This window comes from Ostrea edulis, chromosome 7, assembly GCF_947568905.1.
Source record: "Ostrea edulis chromosome 7, xbOstEdul1.1, whole genome shotgun sequence".
In the NCBI taxonomy this organism is placed as follows: domain Eukaryota; kingdom Metazoa; phylum Mollusca; class Bivalvia; order Ostreida; family Ostreidae; genus Ostrea; species Ostrea edulis.
Window position 1 is genome coordinate 54,136,788 of NC_079170.1, and position 21,887 is coordinate 54,158,674.

The following is a 21,887-nucleotide window of genomic DNA, read 5'->3' on the forward strand; positions in this document are numbered from 1 at the left end:
TATTAGTAAATCCTTAATCTTAATCATCCTTTGGAGTTTTATTCCATTCCTTGCATTTCTATATTGAATACTCGAGTAACTACAAACGTGTTGTTTAATTGACAAAATGCAACACACAATACAGTAAAACTCTGATATAGTGAATTTCTGGGGACACTCTATAAAAATTCGCTATAAAAGTAATTCGCTATTCGTTTATAGCGAATTCATAATTCAAATATAACGAATTCGTTACAAAACTGATTTGTTCTAATTGTATATCAGTTGTTTAAGAAAGCAGCACTCGATATATTTGCTTTTGTATAGTCTCTAAGAGAAATTAAGTTTGTATATTTTCGAGAAACATTTTATACGAGAAATTTACACACTGATTTATATATGATAATTTATCTTGATGGATTATTAAGTCACGCAAGAACATGTTGAAAGAAAAATGTCAACAAAATTATGTTGTAATTGTAATTTCTCGCGTTACGATAGTATAGTGTCGTGGGGTTATTTTGAAAGTTTACATAACAATGACCAATGAGATTTAAGTATATTATCATTACGTGTTCGTATGAGAATCTCCGGACTGTATTGTCACTTTCTAGCGCACGCTCTTCTTGAGCAAGTCAAGTTTTTTTTATATTTTAGTTATATTTGAATTAAAACAGCAATTTCTTTTTTGTAAAAATGAGGGTCCGCCATTTATTTTGTTTACCTCACACTATATTGCTGCGGACACACAGGTTTCCATAGTTTTTCATAAACGTTGTGGTTTTTATCTATGGTTTTTCCTGGGCGGCGAGGGAAGCACATTCATAGTATTTTGGAAATAATATAAGTATCATGAGAGTGTGTTTTGTCAAACAATGCCTATAATTGCTTTATATTACGTGTTATTTGTGGTATAGACCTATATGTACTCAAAATGAATAAAGGCGTCATCTCGCACGGTGCGCTACAATGCAGTTTAGTAAATTGTTTGTCTTTTCATTTTATTATCAGGTGTATAATAGTGAAGTGTGGACTACATGCAAACAAGTCTATTGCAGTTGTCATTTAATTGTTGCTTCACACAAATAAAGGAGTGTACGATAAAATAAATGCAATTAAACTTCAAATTTAATTAACGAGAATAGTAAACAATACCGTCACTTATGTGTTGGTATTGTTTTGTGTTAACAACCTCTTTTGAAAAAAATACAAGTGTGGATGCTTTATGGCAATGGAAAGCGATTGTTAAAAATCACAAGGAGTTTAAAATGAAGAAGAAAAAAACAAATAAAAAAACAAATCAGTTATAAAACATGATTTATACGTTCATTTTTAATTCAAAGGCAATACCAATTACTTTGCTATATCCGTAAATTCGCTATATCCGTGTTTGTTATAGACGAATATTTTTATATAGAATAGATAAAGAATTTGCCAGGGAAATCGATTTCACTTCGCTATAGCCATTTTCGCTATATTCGAGTTTTACTGTACCGCTGCTTGACATTTCAATTACTCAATAAAAGCTTGGAAAGTACGATTTTCAAAAAAGTTTATGTCAATTTAACATTATTTTTGTTAAAACTTTTAATTTACATCATTTATTTTAAATACTGGAATGCTAAAACAGAAGCAATAATTCATCAGGTTTTCCTGTATCTTCATCTATTAGTGTCACTGCAATTGTACTGTAAACAAACCGCATGAAGAGAAAAGGTGAAAAAGAAACACGTAAATTTTAGTTCTTCAAAAACATTTATCGTAAATTATTGAATATCTTCTGATTCAAGATTGAGGAATTGGGATCTGAGAAAAAACCTTGAGAATATCATGTCTGACACTTTAATACTTTTAAAAATCAGCATGATTAGAGAATTACATTTTTGGAAAGGGGGTACCTAATCATACTGTTTCAAAATGCAGACTTGACATGTGATTTTATATGTACAGCAAATGAAATTCAACAATAGGTACTGTGAGAAATGCTCACTAAGAATACCCCCCGCTTACCCCAATCTCCCAAAGGGTATTAGGGTATTGTTAATTGGTATAAATTACCTCTTTCCTGAGTGTAAAAATATGGTATGCCTTTGTAGAAGAAAATGAAAGATATAGTCTGAACACAAATCAATGGCATAAACCTATAATTTTGACCTTGATATCAAAGATCAAGGTCATAAAGAGGTCATTGATGTACATGACACATAGTCTTACGGTGATACACCCATGACTTATGGTACATGTATGACTATGTCAATACCCTATAATCAATTTTGACCTTGAGGTCAAAGTTCAAGGTCATATAGAGGTCATGAAGGTACCCCGCACATCATCTCATGGTGATACACTCATGTGTCAAATATGGTATGCCAAAGTCAAAGAACAAAGAAGTTATGGCCCGGACATGAATCTGCACAGACAGACAAGACAGACGGACGGACGGACGGACGAACAGAGTGATTCCTATATACCCCCCTGAACTTCGTTTGGGGGGGTATAAAAACATGAGAAGCAAACTATATCTCAATCAATTCAAGAGAAGTATTCTACCCGAAAAGTATTCGAAACCTTCTCAACATTTTTTAGTTAATAGGAGTGAAATAAATAAAACCCACACTAAATTACGAACATTAATTGTTATTTTATATTTCATTTTTTTAAATCTGATTATCGTTAAGTAGTATCACATAATTTCAAAAGTATCAGTATCATACAGTATCATTTCGTCCTTAACGGTATCAAACCCTAGGTATAACGATGTTTGGTTATAACAAACTGTTTTTCGCTGGCTCTGGAGATTCATTATAGCCATGTTTACAGTAAGCCAATTTTTCATGAGTATTTTTGTAACTTGCAGTCCTGTGAAACAAAAACATACCCCACACTTCAATACATCCCAAGAATAGTCTACGGCACAGATAGTTCCTGTTCTTCCACACCCAGCGCTGTAAAAAACAAGAATAACACAATATGTAATTTCCAGTATAGAAGATATCTAACAAGTTTCATGAAATCATTTGATTATCTGAATTCCATTTATTCTTGAATTAGTAATATCACTAAGATCTAAATTTCAGTCTCCAAAAATAAAGAAGATAATTCACTGTGCTGATTAAAAATTTTCAAAAGTAATACAAGGCAACAACCAGACACAATATAACACCTAACCTGACACAGAAAGCTTTCATCTACAACCAGACACAATATAACAGCTAACCTGACACAGAAAACTTTCATCTACAACCAGACACAATATAACAACTAACCTGACACAGAAAGCGTTCATCTACAACCAGACACAATATAACACCTAACCTGACACAGAAAGCTTTCATCTACAACCAGACACAATATAACACCTAACCTGACACAGAAAGCTTTCATCTACAACCAGACACAATATAACAACTAACCTGACACAGAAAGCTTTCATCTACAACCAGACACAATATAACACCTGACACAGAAAGCGTTCATCTACAACCAGACACAATATAACACCTAACCTGACACAGAAAGCGTTCATCTACAACCAGACACAATATAACACCTAACCTGACACAGAAAGCTTTCATCTACAACCAGACACAATATAACACCTAACCTGACACAGAAAGCTTTCATCTACAACCAGACACAATATAACACCTAACCTGACACAGAAAGCTTTCATCTACAACCAGACACAATATAACACCTGACACAGAAAGCGTTCATCTACAACCAGACACAATATAACACCTAACCTGACACAGAAAGCGTTCATCTACAACCAGACACAATATAACACCTAACCTGACACAGAAAGCTTTCATCTACAACCAGACACAATATAACACCTAACCTGACACAGAAAGCTTTCATCTACAACCAGACACAATATAACAGCTAACCTGACACAGAAAGCTTTCATCTACAACCAGACACAATATAACAGCTAACCTGACACAGAAAGCTTTCATCTACAACCAGACACAATATAACAACTAACCTGACACAGAAAGCTTTCATCTACAACCAGACACAATATAACACCTAACCTGACACAGAAAGCTTTCATCTACAACTTGACATCTGCTTTTGAATCTGCTGATTTTGCTTTAGATCAGACTCAGCACACCTAGTCATGTCACTCATGAATGTGCTGCTTTCCCAAGCCCAATGTACTGTACTTTCCACTCATGAATGTGCTGCTTTCCCCAGCCCAATGTACTGTAATTTACACTCATGAATGTGCTGCTTTCCCCAGCCCAATGTACTGTACTTTACACTCATGAATGTGCTGCTTTCCCCAGCCCAATGTACTGTACTTTACACTCATGAATGTGCTGCTTTCCCCAGCCCAATGTACTGTACTTTACACTTATGACTTCTGTGCTGCTTTCCCCAGCCCAATGTACTGTAATTTAAACTTATGACTTATGCAGTCAAACATACAGTTAGCAACTGGTAACCTTGATATGTTCTTCTATTCTAATTTATCCTTTCACTAGCTGTGCCCCACAAAGCATAAAAAATTAATACAATGCCTATTCTAATAGTATTGACATGTTTTACTGTAAGCCTATTTTTAATAATAGAGAACCTGCAATGGACGACAACCGGATCAAAACTTTTGTCACGGCTCCGGATTTCTCTCATTTTGGCAATCATGGTGAGGATGACATCAATATCATCTGGAATTCCGTGGTCCGGCCAGCCAGTGTACTGGAACTGTGAAACTATCCTCCGATCATTCTCACCCTCACGTTTCACTTCCAGCGTTCTCTCCACACAATCATCTGCGAACCAGTTTTCCTCTTGCTGAAAAGTAAGTACAAGAGCAATTGTACAGAGAATATTTTATAGGCAGGTATTCACAGGTGTTCAGGAAATGTTACATTTACACATCTGAACAAGAGCAAAATACACCCAACAAAGTAAGAAATACAGCAGCAATCACAAAAAAAAAAAAAGATTCAAAGAAACCACGCAATGGTTAAAAAATGGCCCTGATACTGGGTTTTTTGGACACTTTTTCTAATACTGGAGAGTATCAATAAAATGTGAAGTTTTCAAATGGCTTTGTTAAATTATAAAATTGAAGAAAGATTTCACTCTAACAAAGTATAACCTGTGCAGCAACATACAGGTACATGTAACTCTCGAATTATCGCCACTCAATTCATCGCCATTTTCATTATAACGCCGCATTTTTTCTAGGAACATTTTTCCTGTTACTTAAAACTCTCGTTAAAACGCCAAATTCGCTATCGCCATTTGTCACAGTGGTTTCATTACAAAAATCTATTTCAATGTGTTAATTATCTCGATAAACCGCCATGGGTGCACGTGGTCAGTGAAGCAGTAAATTGGTCATTATCAATCTCCAGCATACACCTGGACAGAAGGATCCCAGTAATTGTTGTATTGAATAAACAAGAAAAATACTGGAGATGAACTGTAGTCAAGTTGTTTATACATCAAAGAAACACATTTCAATTTAGCTATGGCTTCGCCACGAAAGAGGGTCCTGTTAAATTTCGATGAGAAAAAGCAAATCATTACGTACCAAAGACATCATCAAAAATGTACCCATCAGGATATTGCAAATCATTTTTTTGTTTTATGGGAAAAGGCTATATAAAAAGAAGGACAGTGGGCAACATCTTATCAGCAAAGGATCACTCACTTACATAAGTATTGTAAATAGAGGAAAGATAACTCTTACATATAAAAGAACAGTAACTCTATTTCTTCAAGATGGCAGTTATTCAATTCATTGCCAAATTCGTTATAATGCCATTATTTCATAAGAACAAAAGGTGGCGGTTTATCGAGAGTTGACTGTATATTTCCAAAATACACCCGGCATCAACACCAAGGGAAACATTACACCAAGTTTGATTATCCTAGCTGACATAAGTACAATGTGCTGTTTTTCCTTCATGATTACCAATGAAAGTATGATCTTAACTTTTGACCTTGAAACATAAAAGGTATTTTCCTCTCACAATGGGGAACATGCGTATCAGGTTTATTTCTCCTAGCCTTATCAGATGCTGATGGATGAACAGGCAACAAACACACCATGAACCATATACCAATATAAAACCTGCCTATGATGATTGAATGTGTGTATGAAGTTTGATTATCCTACACTTATTAGTACAGTTTTATGCACACAAAAAATACTCATATAAGTTTGACCTTGACATATGACCTTGAAAAACAAAGACCTTTCCTTAGAAACATGTGTACCAATATTAATGATCCTAACCTTATAAGGTGCTGATACAGTAGATGGATAGACAGACAGATGGACAGACAAATGCACACAGCTATGATGGTTGAATGTATGTGTATCAGGTTTGATTATCCTTGTTTTATCAGTATGGTTGAATATATGTGTATCAGGTTTGATTATCCTTGCTTTATCAGTACTGTCTCCATCTTGTTTTGCATCAGAAAAAGTACCCATAAGTTTGACCTTGACCTTTGATCAATAACCTTGAAAAATAAATAGGTTTCTTCCTTTAATCATTTGGAACATGTGTACTAAGTTTCATGATCATAGTCATATGAGTAAAGTTTTTATCTGATCAACAAGGTGCTGACAGATATACAGATGGACAGACTCACTGTACCATACCATAATACAACCAATCTATAATGGGCGTATAAAAACGGATGGAGGTAGCACTTGATTCAAATTTATGATATCATACATACAGGCAATACATGAGTATTTCCTGATATTGTTCTGTAAATAAATGACTCAGATAGTTTTGTGGAAGAATGCTTATTGACTAAAATAAACTATCGCTCCAGGAAATTCTACCATCCTAATCTGATTTTTACATGGAAAGTCATCAAAATCAATCTTCCTCAATGATCATGCCAAAGTGAAAATGACATAATACAGTTTAGTTACACAATATCCAAACACAAGTAGATCTGTACAATTATTCTGTTCAAATTCTTAAGGCCTATACACTAGGATAATAACCTTTTTTGGCCCCATAAAGTATTTCAATGTTCTAAAGAAACCGATACAGATCATTCAAATCAAGTTTTACATCATTTTTCTCTATTATACTCACTGCATAGCAGTTTTTTTCGTGGGGTGGTAAGTTTGGTGTATTTTAGGGTTAAGATAGCTTTCTGTCAAAATTTCACCCAATTGTGACTTCAGTATTTGCAAGAGAGGTAACTCTTCCTTGTCCACCAAAATTTATTCGAATAAAATTATCAGCATACCTTTGAGCCAGCTAATCGCCAAATTTTAGACCTGCGGAAAAAGCCTGCTATACGGTAATTAGTAATTTTGTGGACCCACCCTAACCCCTGGGGCCATGATTTGAATAAACTGAAATCTGCATTACCTGAGAATTTTTGCATATTGATATAATCAATCATAACCCTGCTGGTTTTTAGAAGAAAATTCTTTAAGATTTCTCCCAATAAATTCCCAAACAAAATTTTATTTCCCTATTGTGGTCTCAAACTACTTTGAGCCATGATTTGAAGAAATTTGAATCAACACTATCTGAGGCTGTTTTCATATGAATAATGAATGACTAATCATGGCCATGATGTTCTTGAGAAGATTATTACAGTATATCATCATTGAAAACTTAACCCCTTAGTATTGTAGCTCCACCCTGCCCCTAGGGGTCATGGTTTGCACTATTTGTTGATGATTGTATATCAATATTACTAATAATGGCACTGTTGCTTTTGATACAAAGATTTTAAAGTTTTCCCTGTATATTTCCATATAAATCTTTTCTTCCCTATTATGGTCCCATCCTAACACCCCCCCCAACACCCCCCCCCCCCCCCCATACCATAATTTCAACAAACTTGAATCTAAACACTATCTGAGGAACCTTGCATATTAATATGACTAACCATGGCCCATTCTTCTTAAGAGGAAGAATTTAAAAGATTTTTCATATATAATTCCCATATAAAACTTTCATCCCAACCTTATCTTCGGGGGTAATTTTAGCTTTCACATATTTTTTTTCTGGTCTAGTGGTTCTAAAGAAGATTTTTAAAAGATGCCTCCATATTTTTTAATTACACTCCTTTAAAAAGGCTGTGATCCTTCATTTCAATACTTTTGAATCCCCTTTATCCAATGATGCCTTAATTATTGCAAGTTTCTTGAAATCGGCCCTGTGGTTCTGAAGAAATCGAAAATGTGTCAAGTTTACAAACAGACAGACACTGCACAACAGGTGGTCAGAAAAGCTCACCTGAGCTGCATACTGTACACTAACTTTTATTTTCAGGATGACTTTATTTCATGATTTAGTAGTGATAATCATGTTTGCGGTGAGTAATTTTCGCAACAGATCATTTTAAACAATACGAGAAACATTAAAGGACTGATCCTTAACAAGAAATATTGATGAAGACGATGTTTTCTCTAACTTTGTGAAAATCTTTTCTTACATCCAAATAAAAGTTGATTTACAATATCAATATGACTAATTACGACCCACTGTCTTGACAAGATTTTTACACATTTTTACTATATATCCCCATGTAAACTTTAATTCTCGATTGTAGCCCAGGTCCTACCCCTGCAGTCCATGGTTTGGACAAACTGGAATTTTCATTATGTCAGGAAGATTCCATATAAATTTCATCTTTTCTGGTCCAATAGTTCTTGAGAAGAAGATCTATAAATGCCCCCTTCCTATTTTTTGCCCTTTCTTGATTACTGAATCTACCCTTGGAAAGGGAAATGGTCCTTCATTTGAACAAAAGTGAATCCCCTTCATCCAAGGATACTCTGCACCAAGTTTGGTTGAAATTGGCCCAATGGTTATAAAGAAGATTCTAAAAATTGTAAAAAGGCCACCCACAGACAATAGACAAACTTTTATTTAAAAGAACCACACTTGAGCCTTTGGCTCAGGTGAGCTAAAAACAACATGACTATCAAGTTTGGTGGGTAAATAGAGCCCTGATAATACTTGTTTAAGTCTTTTGATTTGTTTACATACATCCATGCCATTAGATACCTATTATTAGTCATTGCCGACTACTTATCATTAGAGGTCTAACTTGGCTAATTAAGTGCCACTTTTACTTACCAAATGCAGATGAATGGTGCCATATTGTATATCTTCATCCTGACTGTTTGGCCAATACCGGGCACATTTTTTCTGCAATATGAAAATAAAAAATGAACTCCAATAAGCAGTAAAACTTTAAGAGCAAGCAGAAGTGCTACTTGACTGCTCTTTTAGGAGCACTATAATACCAAATGACATTCCACATCCTGTAATGTCATACTATTACCCTTTCTTACACCAGGGATTAATGTCAGACTATTACCCTCTCTTACACCAGGGGTTCTATCTTCTATTTGATAGATTTTTCTAACATTGACATAATACTTCAGAAATTTATCACATACATGTAAGACCATGTATATTTCATTGACATTCCTCAAACTTCATGTACACTCAACAATACAACCATCATGATATAGTACTCTCTCTCTCTCTCTCTCTCTCTCTCTCTCTCTCTCTCTCTCTCTCTCTCTCAACCATGTACTACAGACTATAGCACATTTCAATTCTGCACACATTGAACTTTGACCTTAACCTTTGACCTCCTTACCTTGCCCACTTCCACCTCTTTACAGGCCATTAGTATGACCCTTACCCTCTGCTCCCATACCATTCTCCAGAAGTCGTCCACTGTGGTTGGCAGTGGCCCCTGGGAAGCAATGTAGGCATCACTCTTGTGGACATTCTGGGAAGAGTAACAAGTGAAAACTGAAAGCACTGCTTAAAGATCAATGAACATCTAGAACCCCATACAATCCAAGGAAAACTTAAAACATTTCGTGAACTTACCTCAGGTTTCAAACATTAGCTCAGAATAATAGTTGAAAATCAGCAAGATATTTCTGCACTATAAATAATGTTTTCCTTTAGTTCTGAATAGCAAAATATTATCCAAGTGTATATGTTATTTATATTTCTACTTTCTAACATGCTAAATCAAGGTAGCTCAGCCCTTATCAATATGACTAGTTCAAAGTAGAAAAACTATTAATTTCCAATTATTATAGTTTAATTTATATAACTAAAGAAAATGTCTATGTTGCCACCTTTTTAAAGTTGTCAGACATACATAAACAGAAGAATATGTCAACATCAGGGCATCACACATTTTCATTACACAGCAAAATAAAAACTAGCTATTAAATTGACAAAATTTTAATGTCAACATTTTTTTTAAAAATGCTACTTTAGGCCAATGAAAGTTAATTGATAGATTATCATCCCCACCCGCCCCTCAAACAAGCTGGCCCACCCCGATTTTTTTTATTTTCACAAAAATTTCGATTTCAAACAAACTTGCTTCCCAGTGACATGAGTGAATGATTAAAGTCACAGAATGTTGGTTTTATATCTTCTATCAATGATTCTTTGAATGTTAACTTGATTAACACTTTGTGTGATGCCTTTCGTCATTAATTTTTTCTTCTCAGGAAATGAAAATTAAACAATAAAATCTTCCCACCCGCCCCATATTTTTTTGTGACCATCGATGATAATCTATACTAATTAAGTTAAATTGGCCTTATAGATAATAAATGTAAATTAATTGTGGATATCAGGGATATCATTGTATAACAGAAATATGTGTACCATAGAGAAAATACTAGCATAGGAAATACCTCTCATTATATCTGCTATCAAATTTAAACTCACTGCTGGTGACCTAGATTGCAATAAGTCAGCATTCACCATCATCCAATTGTGCGTTAACAATGAAAACATTTTTAACTTCTTCTTGATAACTGCCATCAAATTCTTTTCAAATTTGGTATGAAGCATCTTTGGGACAAGGGAGAAATAAATTGTAAATTTTAGGACTCCTGCACCCCTGGGGCTTTAGGGTGGGCCAGAACCTCCAAAAATTTACCAATTTTCAAAAATCTTCTGCTCTATAACCACACATCTATGAGGAAAATTAAATGCATTGTGATGTAGAGCAGGAAGGCTTCTACCAAAATTGTGAATTTTGTGATCCCTGGGGTAGAGGATCTGACTCCAGGGCATGGCCAAATTTGATAAAATGATTCTTTACGTTCCCTGAATATTTTTGCTTCCTGAACAAAAATTCAATCTGCTACACAAGTTCGCTTTTAGTGTAACTTTTGATGTGCATATTATCATTTCAAAGCTAATAAATACCATTCATCTTTTTGGCCGGGTTGCACAATGTGTATGGTGAATTGCAGGCGGGTGGGCAGGTGAGTTGGCTAGCGGGCATCCCCGTCATAGGGTACCTACTTTGTGTAATCAACTCTTCTCACACCTCTAACTTGACATTCCTCAAACTTTGTACAGTTGTTATAGACGCATTGAAGATGTGCATGTATCTTTTGGAAAGTGATTAGACATTATTCGAAAAATTTACGTGTAGTTGAACTTCGTTTTTTTTAAAGGAAAACCCCCTGTTTTTATTAATTTTTTCATAGATTTTGACATTTTTGGCAATTTTATGCCAACTTCACATTCCTGTCATACAACACAAAGCAATTTTGGATCAAATTAAACATAGTTTGGGTTTGATTATATATTTCTTAGTTGAATGCCAGATTTTAGGACTGAGCTACTGAAATCATCAATTTTCTGGGCCAGATGACCGTAGAAACTGTACCTGTCTCTTAGTCGTATCGTGTAAATGACACATATATCATATAAAGTTTTTCATCAGTATAGGTACTTTCGAGGGCATTTTTAAAAGTTTTAAGAACACATCTTGTTATATATACTGTTACTGAATATTAGAATTTAAACTTAGATATGTAGAATAGGATTTTTTCTCTACATTTCATAGCCCTTGGGGCTAGTAATACTTTTAACTAATACTCAGGTTACCGATACAGCCTGTCGGCTTCTTGCTCATTACACCAGTGAATTAAATTCCTCTGAAAGTTGTATCTAAACCAGTGAAATCATCAATCAAATGTCTTGTCCTGATCTGACAAAGGGACAGTAAGTTTATTGTTACATCATAGTTTCTTCAACCTTCTTTAATTTATTTCTATTACTTTCATCACTAAAAACAGCTGTGGTATCAAAAAATGTCTCAAGTATCTGCAGGAAATAAGTATTGCTGGAAAACACTGGTGCAATTCAATAGTGAGTGTTAACCTTTGAATGATCTACAACAGATGGACAAGTGGAGAGTCACTTCATACATCTAATAACACATACTGAATCATTTTCCAAGTCAACACTTCACCGTATTTCAATGAGCAATATATTGATGAACAAGAGGCAGACAGACACAGGAAAACATGATGGCAACCTGGTCAAATGGAGATCTGACACTGATTTAGATTGATGTTGATACTTGTAATTATAATATGTTTATCTATTTGTACTTTGTCTCAGATTGTACTCATGTCAGTGATATAATCAACAGTTAAACATTATCAATGAGAGTTATCTCTATCCAGTTGGGGTTTTTTGTTGGGGTTTTTTCTTAACTATATAATAAAACAATATGTCTTTGTGAAACACTGATGCCCATAGATTACAATGAATTAGAACCAGGTCAAAGGTCAATGTTAAGGTCACAAGGTCAAAGATTTTGGTGTCAATACAAAGGTCTTGCCACAAGATATACACGTGCACCAAATATGAAAGCTCTACCTCATATTGTGTAAAAGATGTGACCAAGGTTAAAGTTTTTTGCAGACACAGAGATACGAACAGACAAACGAACGACCAGGGCAAAAACTAAATGTCCCTGAATCTTTGATTCCAGAAGCATAAAACATTTACCTATTTGTAAGTGATACGTACAAAGTTTAACTTCTGTATAACTGACTTTCAAAAAAGCTGAAATTGTCAGATGTAGACATACTTTTACCTTTTACTTTTACGACCCTGAAACGTGCTACTACACCTTAAAAACGAACCGAACCGTTCCGTGCAAGAAACGAACCGTACCGTTCAAGAAACGTACCGTACCGTGCAAAAAACAAACCGTACCGTTCAAGAAACGTACCGTCCCGTTCAAGAAACAAACCGTATCGTTCAAAAAGCGTACTGTACCGTGCAGAAAGCGTGCAGGATAATATTATGCAAACCCCGCCCCCAAAAGCCCGAAAGCGTACCGTATCGTGCAGAAAGCGTGCAATTTATGTCACGTGACCCACTTTTTCAGCCACAGTATATTTATTATATACACTAATAAACAATTTTTAATTACATCGACAGAGAAATAAATAGATACATACATGTGTAAAAGAATGTAAACAAGTTAAATTGATGCAAAGCATCAAATCGGCCGCAAAAAATTATTCATTTCAGCATTTTCAAGTATTTCAACAATATATAGAAAAGGTATATGAAACATTTTTATTGCAAACTATACACTTGCCTTAGTTTTCTGTTAATTTTTTTAAATTCAATTTTCAGTGATCAAAAATAAAGTCAGGGAAATGAAAATCGGACTTCGCGTGATAAAGGATAGGAATATATATGTATTATCATCATTTTATTTGATTCAAAGACAAATGCAACAGATATCAAACATTATTAATTATGAATGACTGAATGCTGACAAAAAAGGACGTACAAACTTCACGTGCAGATATCCTGGATTTTTCATAATGCCGATGATAAATCACAATAAATGTGAAGTGCAGAAAATAATCATTGTGTCATTTGCGACTTTAGTGTATTCAAAACAAAATTCACTTCTTCTTAAAAACTTTTCCAATTTAGGCACTGTAATTTATATCCGGAAACTTAATACGCTTTGTTTTTACACTTACGCACGCCCATGTCGGGGAGCAGTTCATGTAACAACTTTTTATAAAATCGTAAATTAATAAATGTCTGATGAGAAATGAAAAACAAATTGAAACGTAATAACAACCATTAAGACTTGTAATTAAGCAAATTCTAAAAACTTTTATTCATAACTTTTATGTACGTTATCAATATGGAATTATTCCATCGAAGCAATCAAAAATAACGTCTCATTTCCCCATGTGCACATTCTAACACAACCACAAATCCTGCAGCCGATAATCAAAGAGCCGAATAAGACCGATCGAGTGAAAACAAACTATCGAAACGTACAATTTATACGAAGTCAAAGCGTTCAGGCCACGCCCACCTCATTAATAAAACGTGCAAACCGTTCACAAAGCGTGCAGCTATTTTTAGCAAACCGTACCGTGCAAGAAGCGAACCGTACCGTTCAAGAAGTGTACCGTACCGTGCAAGAAACGAACCGTACCGTTCAAGAAACGAACCGTACCGTTCAGAAAGCGTACCGTACCGTACCGTGCAACTGGTGTAGTAGCACGTTTCAGGGTCTGTAACTTACATTTATGTTCACTTGACATTTTGTGTACACTTTGTATGTAGCAGTTGTACTCGTACATAACTGGCATTAATGTTGTATGCAACTACTTCCATTAGTGTACAGTTATTTGTGTGTAACTTACATTGATATTATCATATGTACAATTGTCTTTAAGTAACTGACATTCTGCACACTACAATATCACCTATATGTACCCATCATTTGTGTAGTCACCTATATGTACCTATCATTTGTGTAGTCACCTATATGTAATTGGTTTTTCTGTACACTGTATCTGTAAGTAACTGACAATGATGTACAATTACCTGTATGTAACTGACAATGATGTACAATTACCTGTATGTAACTGACAATGATGTACAATTACCTGTATGTAACTGACAATGATGTACAATTACCTGTATGTAACTGACAATGATGTAAAATTACCTGTATGTAACTGACTATGATGTACAATTACCTGTATGTAACTGACAATGATGTACAATTACCTGTATGTAACTGACAATGATGTACAATTACCTGTATGTAACTGACAATGGTGTACAATTGCCTGTATGTAACTGACAATGGTGTACAATTACCTGTATGTAACTGGCATTGATGTAATCTGAACCTTCTTCTCCTTCAATTTCATCTATGGTAACTCGACTGTCATCAACTAAAAACAAAATTCAAAAGTAATCCTAAATATCCTAAAGTAATTTAAAAACTTTTTTCCATGGAAGATATACAGATGATGACTTTTGGCCATGGCATCAAGTCAACAGGTTCTGTTTACAACTCCGACATTCTACTGAATACTTATATACATGACAGTCACGACATTCTACTGAATACTTATATACATGACAGTCACGACATTCTACTGAATACTTATATACATGACAGTCACTTTATCACCTTTATACACACATGTCTGATATGTAGTTCATGTATTCAATTTCAAGTCAAAATTTATCTCAACCTTACATACTTGTCATTTAATCATAAACTATGTAGGTACACATATTTAAATTATATGAAATTTCTCTACAAAATGAAATATTTATAAGAGATAATTACAACAATGAAGAGAAAAGATGCCAATCAATAGAATATATATATATATATATATATATATATATATATATATATTAATCAATAACAATAGCTGACAAGGCATATATATTCAAGCACACATAATTCTATTACAATATATGACATACATACACATATATAATATTAATAATTAAATCTGCCCAAAAGATCAAGAATTTCTTTCTCTTTTGAGTAGACAATTTGAAAATACTTCTTGTTCATTATATTAGGCAGAAAATTTTGAATATATTTTTCAATAAATTTAAATTTGTCTTTTCTTTTGTTATCGTATTTTTCACATGTTATAAAAAAAAAAATGCATTTTTCTTGAAAATAAAAATCATTTTCAATGGTATAAGATTTGCATTATACTAGTGCATAATTGGTTCTTTCTAGGAATGTTGGTAAACCTTAACCATTTCGATTTTCAACCTGTGAGAAGACATTCTTAACTTGCACACTGATCTTCTGTGATCTAAATTTCTGATTTTCAACCTGTGAGAAGACATTCTTAACTTGCACACTGATCTTCTGTGATCTAAATTTCTGACTTTATATACATGTAGAGGTTTTATTTGAGTTTCACATGACTGTGCTTAATTTGTCTTCATTATATAATCTAATCTAATCTTGTTTTATTTCAGACCAATTTAAATTTAGGTTTCCTGTAACTAACAAGTATTCAGAATATTAGGTATTTTTATGTATGTATAAATGCAAACCATGAATTCTTCAGTCAGAAAATATTTTTGCCACATTTATATGCATCCTTGAGTAAAAGAAATTCTGAAGACAATCTGTTGTTGATGAACACTTACATGGTACAATATCTCTGTATCGATTCTTTTTAGTATTGTATGGCTGTTTTCCCCAGTTAGCAGGAAAGGTTTCGTTTTCCTTATGATGAGCTGCAATCTCTCTCAGATCCTATCAAATAAAAACTTGTGATACCATTATCTAAAATTAAATAAAAACTCAAGATTGTACAACTTCATACATGGCTACTGTTAACAGTGTATTAGACCAGTCATTATAAAAATAAACCTCAAACAAAGTGCAACAAAAATAAATTTTGTTATAATCAATTAATTGTGTATATTTTGACAACATATCAAAAATCGACAAAAATCGACCGAGCAATTAATTTAGAAATTAATCAAGAATATTCCGCATTTTACATGTAACAATAATGGCATACGCAGGGTATCGTACCTAAACATTTGACATCAAAACGAAGTAGACGATGCAAAGTTTTTAACATTTTTTATGTGTTTTGATGATTTGTTGAATAAGTAATGCATTTTAGAGTCCAGATGCATGATGGAATTTATTCTATTTCCTAATTAAGATATATAATTTAATATTTGTGCATTTTGAAGTCAGGATGTTCAATCAATCTTAAAATATCGGTCTGGTGTGTTATTTTTCATTATACAAGCAATTTGATATGTACATATAATTCATATACTTATTACAATGAATATAAGACAAAAACCACCACCAAAAAATATACATTAAGAGAACAAATATATGAGATATATATATATCTATTGTTTGAAGGAATTTTATCACGTAAAAAAAGTACGGAATGCCGTTAGGGTAAAAATTGCATAATAGTATTTTCAATACTTCTAAAAGTGTAGTAAGGCCGCGAGATATATATGTGTGTGTGTGTGTGTGTGTGTCTGTGTAATATTGAAACATCGCCAGTTGTAGGTGAAATACCACTTGTAATGATTCTTTAATGTGCCAACGTTTGCCGCGACACGGGATCTCCGTTTTAGGGTCATATCCGAAAGACCCGTGATTTTGACTTCGAAATGTCGAGCGTTTGGTGAAAGTGTAATCGCATGTTAAGTTTGATGCGGCCATGGCACGAACGGCCTTGAACTTAGCTTCTAATTTTACATACATGAGATTTATTTCCAGCTGATTTAATAAAATCAAATGTTTTCCAAGCATTAATTAGGTATTTGTCCCTCACATGTGAATCGCATCGAATTTTTAATTTTCAGGTAGTGATATAACACTTGATTTTGCTATACATCTCTTGGTGATATAAGTATAGTGGTATATACCACAGGCACTTGACGTTTTAAATATATCTATTCAGTAAATCTGGATATTTTTGCGTCGATTTATTTTTGTGAATTTGAGTAAAAAGCCTGTATATATTTATTTTTGTGTTTCTTATTTTTGCGAATTTATGTAAAATCATATTAAAAAACATGTAAAACATTATTTTTGAGAAAAAATATTTTTGCGAATCCAACTGACTTGCAAAAACGCTAAAAATTAATCGACAGCAAAAATAACCAGATTTACGGTAATAAGAAAAAATGTCTTCCTGTGAACATAATATTATGTTTACAGGAAGACAATTTTTTTCATTATAGATTATTTAAAACGTTGAGTGCCTGTGGTATATACATGTATTATGCACCCCTTCTTATAAAAGAAAATCTTTAAAAAAGTGTGCATTATATTCGGCAAAATACGAAACAGTAACTGATTTTGGAAATATAGTCTAATAAAGTTTAGGGTCGGGAGTAGAAACTAGGGACGGTCGGGTAACCAGAACCACACATATTTTTTTATTTGGCCTGAAGGAAATTGTGGCAATAATAATAGTATAAAGAAGAAATTTATTATATTGAATTCTTTTATACATTCCCCTTACAATAAAACACAAATATCGAAGAAGCTGAGGACAATCAATTTTGATTTGTTATAAATTAAGTATAACATGATTTGTTACATGAACATGTATATATCCACTAAGTTCATTTTTCAGAAGTTTACATTTATAATTCTATAAATATACACAATTTATCAACACATGCAGTATCTAAAGAGGACATTAAAACTCCTAAATATTCTAATCAGACATAATCTTTGATTTTGTCAATGAGGAATTTTTTTCTCGATTTACAACATTCATATAACACATCAAGACGATATATGCTTTTAACTTTAACAATTCAGATAATGATACTAGGTAACGAATGCTTGATTTTATACTCTTTCCTTCTTTTCAAACTTGTTTCCTTAAACCCACATCTCATCATGAACTTATAAGATTTTTATATATCATATAGTACTGAGTATCTAAGTTAGAGGAAAATAGTTTTTGAAGCAATTAAAGTTGACACAGGCAGATTCTGTAGAGGGAAGTATTTATATGAACAGAGCTAGGATGTCAGAGAATACACTGGTGAAAATCGTCATTTGTTGATGGAGAGAAACAAATCTTATAAAAAACAAGTGCAAATATTTCTTATATAACAAGATCAAATGGTTTATAATAAGCATTTGTCACATGAATATAAGCAGTGTATTACATAACATGGGTGAGACTTGTAAGATAATAAGTCCATATTGTTTGTCATAAAAATACTAGGTATTAGTATAAATTGAAATAAAACTTTCAATAACTCAATGTATTGTGATAGGTTGTGCTATTTTGTATATAATATTTGTATTAATTGAAATAAAACTTTCGATAACTCAATGTATTGTGATAGGTTGTGCTATTTTGTATATTGTTTTGTGTCCCATTTGAGAATTTTTTCACTCATGTAGCGACATTGACAGCTTTAGGTGAAATGTCACAAATATTAACCTATGCATGATGTTCAGGGCTAGCTGTAGCAGTGAGGGTTCTTTATCGTGAAAATGCCTACAGGAACACGAAACCTGCAGTATTAAGGACATATCTGAAAGATCTGTGATTTGCCAGGCATTTGGTGATGGTATGTTAAATGTCTACTCTATTTCAGTTTTGATGGCGTGTCGGGATTGTACCTGGGCTTCCTGGTGCCTAAACTACTAGAGCACCTACAAGCAGATTCAGCCATGAAACAGAATTCTTAATGAGGAAATGTTATCATGCAAAGAAAGCTTGATTTTAAATGCCAAGAAAGAACTTACTTCTTTGGATTAAATCAATTTTCCAAATAAGTAAACACAGAACTAAATGGATATTAAATGGAAAATCTTAAAACACCATCTAAGTTTTTGTATCACTAGTATTTCATGATATATCAATGTTGTAAAAAAGTAAACGGTCAATACCATTTAAATGATATTGAAATTGATCTTAATTTCAGTATTCAAGTACGTGTGAATTGCCCCAGCAACCTATCACAGCTTTGCAAGAAGGTAAAATTTCTTGTAGTTGAAGATGTGAGTTTTCAGAACCTCAAATGTTTGAAGGTATAATGTCTCAATACAATTTTACTGGGAATTTCTTGTACTAAATTTTTGAGGCAGCTATATCTAAAAACGAAGAGATATGGCAGAATGGCGCACAGAAATGTTGCAATCTGTAAATCAAAACGTTTTAATAAGGGGTGGATCTGAAGTCATCTGTTCTATAAGAGGTGGATCTGAAGTTATCTGTTCTATAAGGGGTGGATATGAAGTTATCTGGTCCGCAAGGGGGTGGAGCTGACACTATATAGTCTATAAGGAGTGGATCTGAAGCTATCTGGTCTGTAAAGGGTGGATCTGAATCTGGTCTATCTCATTTTCTCTCACAGAGGTCCAGATCTGCAGTAACCATAGTAACTGTTTTACCTAATTTTCTGGGTTGTTTTTTTTTATATATATATAAAACCTCCAAGAATTCAATGATTGAATAAATTCCAATGTCAAGTATATATGCATTGTATTCATTGTGTAAGACCGACTATAAATAACCCCTTCGTTTCCACAGAAATTATTGTCAATATATAGCCCAACAGTTATCACGCTGGCTGATTAAAGGGACACAACTCGTACATACATGCGTATGTAAACAACAGGACTGGTTATTTTGTAACCCTGTACTATGACTTACAAACAATAAAAATCTTATCACAGTCTCACCCGTAGAAATAGCCTAGTCTACCCGGAAGAATAGGGATGTCATTTCATGCGATATCGTGTGCAATCGCGCAAGACGACGGGGTACTTTTTTTTTCGACACTTACCCTATATTCACGATGAAACCCATTTCCCGCGGGGTCTTCTTCGTCGATCAAATCGTCCACATGTCTGATGAACTTTTCCAGGGCCTGCCGAAGTCTATTTGCTGGTTCATCCATCGTTTTCAGCTTGTTCGACTGTTGACTTGTACATTACGGAAGTTTAATTTCTGGATGTCACGTGATCTCGATCCCGAGAGATATTTCTTTTCAATTCCTGTTTCGCCGTAACTGGACCGAATCTTCTTTACGATTGAGTACACAAGTTGTATGTATATCGGGGGAAAGTATTTATATTCGAACTTTTTATTTTACGATATGAGTGAACAATCTACCAAAATTTTGACCCCCACCATTTCTTTATTTCTTGAAAAAACCCAGACACCATCAATTCAGACCACTTATTATTGTAACAGGAGTTCACCTGCTACGTAAGAAATTTACCCAACATAAAATCATCCAGGTAAAACGAATATGATATAGGTAAATTCCCCCTCTGTAATTTTAATTTCCATGATGAAAGATTAATAACATTTTTTAAACACCAAGGTCTATATATATATATATATATATATATATATATATATAAGTAAGTAAGTGAGTAAATTTTATTTAAAGTCAGCACTGTATACAATAGTAACAAATAACATGAGCTCTACAGTGCTCTTAAACCGACTATCACAGACAAGATAGAATATCACAAGGTAAGCATGCAAAAAAAAAACCACATATATATTTACACACTTACTACATATAGCCAGACAGTTTCAGAAGTTAAGAATTAAATACAAATCAAACAAAAGTTTTTCACTATAAAATTTAAGCATTAAATACATGTATTCATAAATCCTATCGTAATTACGATAAATCTACAGCATTTCGTTTGAAATGCTCCATCGGAAATTTGATATCGCTTACAGAATAGTAATAGAAGGATTGGTGGATTGATTGTATTGCTCTCGAGTTTTTCACTCATATGGAGATGCTAAATTAATCTCGGCTGAGATTCTTTGGACTGACGGTGAAGGCGAGATTAATGGAGACGTTGTTACACCCAAATTAATTAAAATCGTCGCCCATCATAAATGGTTGCCGGCGACGATTTGGCATAACCTCACATCCCATCTTCCCCCTTGCTGCAACTATTTGGAAACATCATTTACATACAAACTTGCCCTGTTTGTTAACTCCTCTCCACCTCTTTCTTCTTCTGTGGTCCAGCTATATGACCGGAAAGGTTCTCTGGACCCTATAAGCAAGACATTCTAATCTTCTACTTCGTCTTTTGTTCTGTTGTATAATTTTTTAAAAATGATTTATTGTGATCACAGTATTTGTTATTGGTGTTTTTGGTTGGTAGTGGTGTTGCTATTGAAAGTGTTGATGGTGGTGGTGGTGTCATTGTTGTCTATATAATTTTAAATTTTTTGTCCACTCCTCCCGAGAGAGAGAGAGGGGGGGAGGGGGTCCGACAATGAATCAATTTTTCTT

The 21,887-nt window shown here is 33.8% G+C and overlaps 1 protein-coding gene across 20 annotated transcripts in view; it reads right to left on the bottom strand.

Moving 5' to 3' along the window:
- Window positions 1–20,838, bottom strand: part of LOC125654825 (tyrosine-protein phosphatase non-receptor type 12-like) — a 47,387-nt gene extending 26,549 nt beyond the window's left edge. For 19 of the 20 annotated variants that reach the window (XR_008797101.1, XM_056144758.1, XM_056144755.1 and 16 more), the window contains exons 1-7: window positions 20,403–20,609; window positions 16,248–16,356; window positions 14,934–15,010; window positions 9,601–9,735; window positions 9,069–9,140; window positions 4,565–4,782; window positions 2,858–2,924 (exon numbers count right to left, since the gene is read on the bottom strand). Coding sequence is in view for 19 of the 20 variants with exons in the window: in XM_056144758.1 (XP_056000733.1) it covers window positions 2,858–2,924; window positions 4,565–4,782; window positions 9,069–9,140; window positions 9,601–9,735; window positions 14,934–15,010; window positions 16,248–16,356; window positions 20,403–20,516 (792 nt within the window). In the remaining variant the exon portion in view is untranslated. Of the gene's footprint in view, window positions 1–2,857; window positions 2,925–4,564; window positions 4,783–9,068; window positions 9,141–9,600; window positions 9,736–14,933; window positions 15,011–16,247; window positions 16,357–20,402 lie in introns of all 20 variants that reach the window. The other variant, XM_056144751.1, reaches the window with a different exon arrangement.
- Window positions 20,839–21,887: the final 1,049 nt, after the last annotated feature.